This window comes from Plodia interpunctella, chromosome 24, assembly GCF_027563975.2.
Source record: "Plodia interpunctella isolate USDA-ARS_2022_Savannah chromosome 24, ilPloInte3.2, whole genome shotgun sequence".
Taxonomy (NCBI): Eukaryota; Metazoa; Arthropoda; class Insecta; order Lepidoptera; family Pyralidae; genus Plodia; species Plodia interpunctella.
In genome coordinates this window covers 3,569,098-3,574,515 of record NC_071317.1, presented here as the reverse complement: position 1 = coordinate 3,574,515, position 5,418 = coordinate 3,569,098, and the positions used below count along the sequence as shown (strand labels likewise).

At 31.1% G+C, this 5,418-nt stretch overlaps 1 protein-coding gene across 7 annotated transcripts; it reads left to right on the top strand.

Annotated features, from left to right (window-relative positions):
* Nucleotides 1–1,094: 1,094 nt before the first annotated feature.
* Nucleotides 1,095–2,836, top strand: LOC128680603 (uncharacterized). Of its 7 annotated transcripts, none has more exons than XM_053763856.2 (3): nucleotides 1,095–1,329; nucleotides 1,493–1,595; nucleotides 2,044–2,836. In XM_053763856.2, exons 2-3 carry the CDS (start codon nucleotides 1,553–1,555, stop codon nucleotides 2,754–2,756), a joined length of 756 nt encoding a protein of 251 aa, XP_053619831.1. In that variant the 5' UTR covers nucleotides 1,095–1,329; nucleotides 1,493–1,552; the 3' UTR covers nucleotides 2,757–2,836. The 7 variants fall into 7 exon arrangements, with proteins under 7 accessions (XP_053619831.1, XP_053619828.1, XP_053619827.1 ...); XM_053763853.2 differs by having other exon boundaries at nucleotides 1,410–1,595; XM_053763858.2 differs by having other exon boundaries at nucleotides 1,100–1,237.
* The last annotated feature ends 2,582 nt before the right edge of the window (nucleotides 2,837–5,418 follow it).

Sequence of the window (5,418 nt, the reverse complement as noted above, 5' to 3'; positions counted from 1 at the left end):
TAGAAGTCTCGAAGCCAGGGGCGCAGTGATCTGTAGTTCTCGAGGTTTACTCTTGAACGGTGAGATATAGCTACAAATACATAATAATATTATAATTAAAATGTCTGTATTTTTTTCCATCATTACATCAAAACGGAGAATATAAAGTTTTTTATGGCTTTACCATTTCAAACATCAGAATGATATAGGCTACGTTTAGCTGCGGGTAAGCAACAGCTAGGTTTTTATATTGATTTATTTTATATAAAAAAAGCAACTCTAAATAACTTTAATCTATTTTATAAACTTATTTAGTTAGTTGATCGAGTTTGACTACTAAGAACGAAGAAGATTGTATGAATATACTTCTTGAATACTACTAACTTATGTGGGATTAATGATTGTGCAAAATATCTTGCGGTCGATTCACTGCTGGTCGATTCAAACTAATGCGAAACACTGGGGAACAAAAGAAAAAGTAGGAAAGCGAACCCTGGGCTCCGACGCTCAACGGCTATAGTATATCTGAAGTAATATCAGATAAAAGAAATAGACAAATAATTCGCCTTTACCCATAAATCAAAGAATCCGTTATAAAGTTTTAACTTCAAATAAGTTTTTGTTTCACTTACTCGATGAGAAATAAGCTGATGTCAAAGTTAATAATATTATTAGCATTGTACCATTTGAACGAAATCTATATGTGTCTATTGATACAGTAAGTAAGAAGTGCCTGAGAACTGTACGACAGAAAGTTATATATAATAACAGTTCTCAATTCTCTACTAGCTTCTGACCACGACTTGGCCCGCATGAATTTTATAGTTGGACTAGTTTTTGTTTCTAACTTAAGTTGCAAACAATAAAAATACTTTTTAAATCAAATGTACTTAACTAGATCATAAAATCAAAAAATATATATGATTTTTTATTTTCTTTGTCTCCGCTTCTATGAATAGCTAGTAAAACATACAAAAATTACATAATTCGTGTGTTATATGTATTACGATAACGACATTATGACATTGATATTAATGATTAAATAACAAAATTTCACGCTTTGAGAAATCAATCGAATTTTAACTACTTATGTATTTAAAATATACAAAGCAAAATCAATATTTCTGGTATTGCGATAGCGGGAAAAAGGTTACGTTTATTTTCAAAATTGTTTAAAAAGTCTGTTACAAGCCTGTTTTCTTATTCGCGAATTCTTTTGAGAAAAAAAACGTATAATCATAAAAAAATACATGTTATGGTGCGAACATAATTTTTTTGGGAACATTTTATTTTATGGACTTACATTTTGTTCAGTATTTTTTAAACAAAGAATATTATCTTTATCTAAGGGTAAGTTGCACCGTCAACTTTGACGTTAAATTTAACGTGCGCAGATAAACTCAAAGTACGCTATTTTGTCTAAACTTCAGAGGCGCGCCGGTTAAAATCAATGTCAAATTAGACGGTGCAACTCACCTTAAGAATCGTCAATAAATATTGACATACTTTGAAGACACTCTTGAAAAATAAAAAAGGAGTTCAAAAATAATTTTATCAGGCTAACAAGAAAATCATGCGCATAATCACAGTAATGATGTTGTTTACATCAATTTCAAGTGAGTTGAATTTTCCTAATTGTTATAGTGTTTATATAGATAGGTAGATAAACTCTATGCAACATTCATATGAACAAATTATAAACACATAATTATAATTTGATATAATCATAAGTAAAAAAACATAACTAATATTATAAATACAAAAGTAAGTTTATTTATTTGTTACCTCTTCACGCTTTATCTACTCAAACTTCAAGAAAATTTTCTTGAATTTTTGCGTACTTGTAGTTTGAAGTAAGGCGAATAAATAAACGTTCCCGTAGGAACTACACGCGGGCGAAGCCATGGGCAAAAGCTAGTTCAAACATGAATGAGGGCAATGGCCAATGTTCCATGTAGACTTGTGCGTTACAATTACAATTAAATTGTTATATTACAAAAAAAAATACAATTGCTGTTAGTTTGCAATAGCCTTTCACGTACATAAACATGTGTTGTCTATCAGGTATTTCGTCAAACAGCGTATTCCCAGCTCTTAGAAGTGATGTTAAAAGGGGACACATATCAATCAGCTTCAACATGAGACCGCTACAGAATCCGACCAAAGAGGACTACGAGTCCTACCTCCACAACAATGTACCACCATATTTCAGGAGGTCGCCACAGCAACCCAGGCCCCAGATCCGAATTGTTGAAACAAAAGACAAAGTCGCCTTCGAAAATTTGAAATCCAAATTGAACAAAGTACTATCAAAACACGCGGCCAAGGGACAATCCAAACATCAAAAGAATAATAATAAAATCTCTCTCAGAGACACTGTCAAAATAGACCACCCGATTAGAGCGAAAAAACGACCGAAAAGCCCAACAGATACCAACCAAGAAGATAAAAATTTCGAGAATATATTCGCTTCGACTTCAAGCGAAGAGTTCAAGAGTCGAGAGAAAGAGATATTTGTAGAATGGAATAAAAAGAAGTTTTGTGATATTGGGGGTAAAACGATCCCGGAGGTAACGTACACGCCTGATGGGTATGGGCTATTGCCGAAGAATTACAAACTGGTGGACCAGACGCTGGATGAGATGCTGATCAAGAAGAGATGGCGCCCGGGATGGCCCGCCAAGGCTTACCGGCTGCATGGGAGAAGAGCAGGACTCGATATTACAACGCCTCTGTCTGTATTTCAGTTTCATGACTTAGTTGTGAAAAGGAAGTAAATATTTTGTCAATTAAGAAATGTACACAATAATAGTGACACACACTACACTAATCGTAATTGATAAAATTGTAATTTTAATGTATTATTTTATTGAACTTCATTCTTCATTTATGTTTAAATTAATTATGTAGATACATTATAATTATTTATAATATGTGAAGACATGATTTTAGGATGTTAAAGTTCGATGCACCTACTCATGAAGACAGAAGTGAATTATTTTTAGTAACTATTTATTATTTTGAAGCATTTTGTATAAATTTTAAGTATGTATTTTTATTAACATATACTCATAATTGTAGATATATGACTATTCTTAATGTAGTGGTCGAATACTCACATTGTTTTTCTGTGGTATTCATAGACATTGTTTTGTTTACGTTTCATCTCAATAACATCCCAAACTACAAAAATTGGAGTATAATATACGTGTACCAATCAAGAAAGCTTTTATATTATATTAATTAGGTATATACAAATGAGAAATTTTGGATATGAATTAGGAAATCTACTGGACGAATATCAATTAAAGTTGATTCACGTACGGATAAAATATAACCTAAATTTGCACATAGAACAAATTTTATCCCAAAAATTTAAATTATAAAAATATAAAATATTATTTGGGGGTGGGGCGGCCGCCACATCGACAATATATTAAAATATATGTAAGAAATAATATTTCAATCCTATATACCTAAAACAAAACAGTTGTCTAACTTGAAAGATGTTACACGTTAAAAATCAACAATTAACAACGCCTTTGCAACAACACCAACTAAAATCACTAGACCGTAAGACATAAAATTGTTGTTAAAATAGATAACTTACTATTAAATCCGATTTCACTGCTAAAGCGTATACTTACACGAACGGCCGACACGCTCGCGTACACATAAATTTTGCATCGCAGAATTGCGAATATAAAACAAATAGATGTGTCATGTTTTATCTTTTCAATTAAAATTTTAAGAAATAAAATAAATAAAAAATAGTGCTCTAATGCGGCTTGATGAACAATTTAATTTAGACCCAAATTTATAGCAATTAAACCCAAACCAGATTTTAAGTTAAACCATCCCCTACAAAATTGTGAAAACTGCATCAAATTTCATCAAGTAGTTTTTGCGCGAAGCACTAAACAGACAGATAAATAAATAATAATAAATAAATAAATATATTAGGACAAATCACACAGATCGAGCTAGCCCAAAGTAAGTTCTAGACATGTGTTACAATATATATATAGATAAACATCCAAGACCCGGGCCAATCAGAAAAAGATCATTTTCCATCATGACCCGACCGGGGATCAAACCCGGGACATCTCGGTTCAGAGGCAAGCACTGTAACACTGCGCCACCGAGATCGTAAAAAAAGAAAAACATTATAAAAAATGTTTTGGCTTGTATTAGTTAATTATTTTACTTTAACGTCTCCTATGGACAAATATAACCCACTTACAGTTATAAGATTCAGATAATGCGTTTGTGTCACTTCTATGACTGATTATGCCAAATTCTATGTTTAGCATTGATGTCCGTCCGTGTATGAGCGCCATATCGGCTATATTCAAATCGGCAGTATCCAGGCCAGGTCAGACTGGTATCATTAGCATATCTAATTTTGCCGCTGTCTGTTTCACGTGCAAAAAGAAGAGGTTAAACTACGACCCCCTCTTCTCTTGATATCTGTGAAAATTTTATTTTCTTTTCTAAAAATTTTATTTTCTGAACATCGTTTGTTTAAGTCAGTAAAAAAGTTACAGTTTTATTCAAATACTAGTTACAGTTTTATTCACTACTAGTTATTCAAATACTATTTTAATAAAACTGTAACTTTTCTACTTATATTTTTCGTCTTCGCCCGCGTGTAATTCCCATAGAAAAACTTATTTTTCCGTAATGAAATGTTATATTAGAAAAAGTCATTTTTCCCTATGTACTTCGTACTTTAAACTATATGTATGCAAAATTTCAAGAAGATCTGTTCAGTAACAAAAAAATAAATGAACAAACTTACTTTTACATTTATAATATTAGTTAGAATATACTTTGAAAATGTATTTATTTATTTGTATATAAAAATTAATATTATTTATATATTATTTATATAAGTTAAACAAAAGTTCACTGCAATCGTAATTAGTATTAAATAAATAAAATAATTTTAGGTTAAGGCAAAAAAATGTGTCATCATATTGATTTTTTGAATAAACGTTTTTTGCATTCGACTGAATTTAGAGTTTCTAAAAGAACTTTACCGAAATTTTTACACAATCTTGACATATCCTTTTACAATATGGTGTATATTGTAAAAGGATATGTCAAGATTGTGACATATCCTTTTACATTATAGATAATAAAATATGATGTATATTGTCTCTATCTTCTCTCTAAATTCAGTCGAATGCAAAAAACGTTTATTAACTTTTTATATTTCACGTGAAACTTATTTCAATGAAGTATACGTAATAACGTAGATACCGCAATAACCTATCTAATCGCTTAACATGACACGCTGCGTGGTTATCACTTTAAAATCGTAATTACTATGGTTAAATAGTAACTTTTATGGTTAAAACGACGATTTCTGTTTTAAATACATTTCAATAAGTATAAGTTTTAGTTAGGAGCCAATCCTGGGGGAGTCGAAGGTAG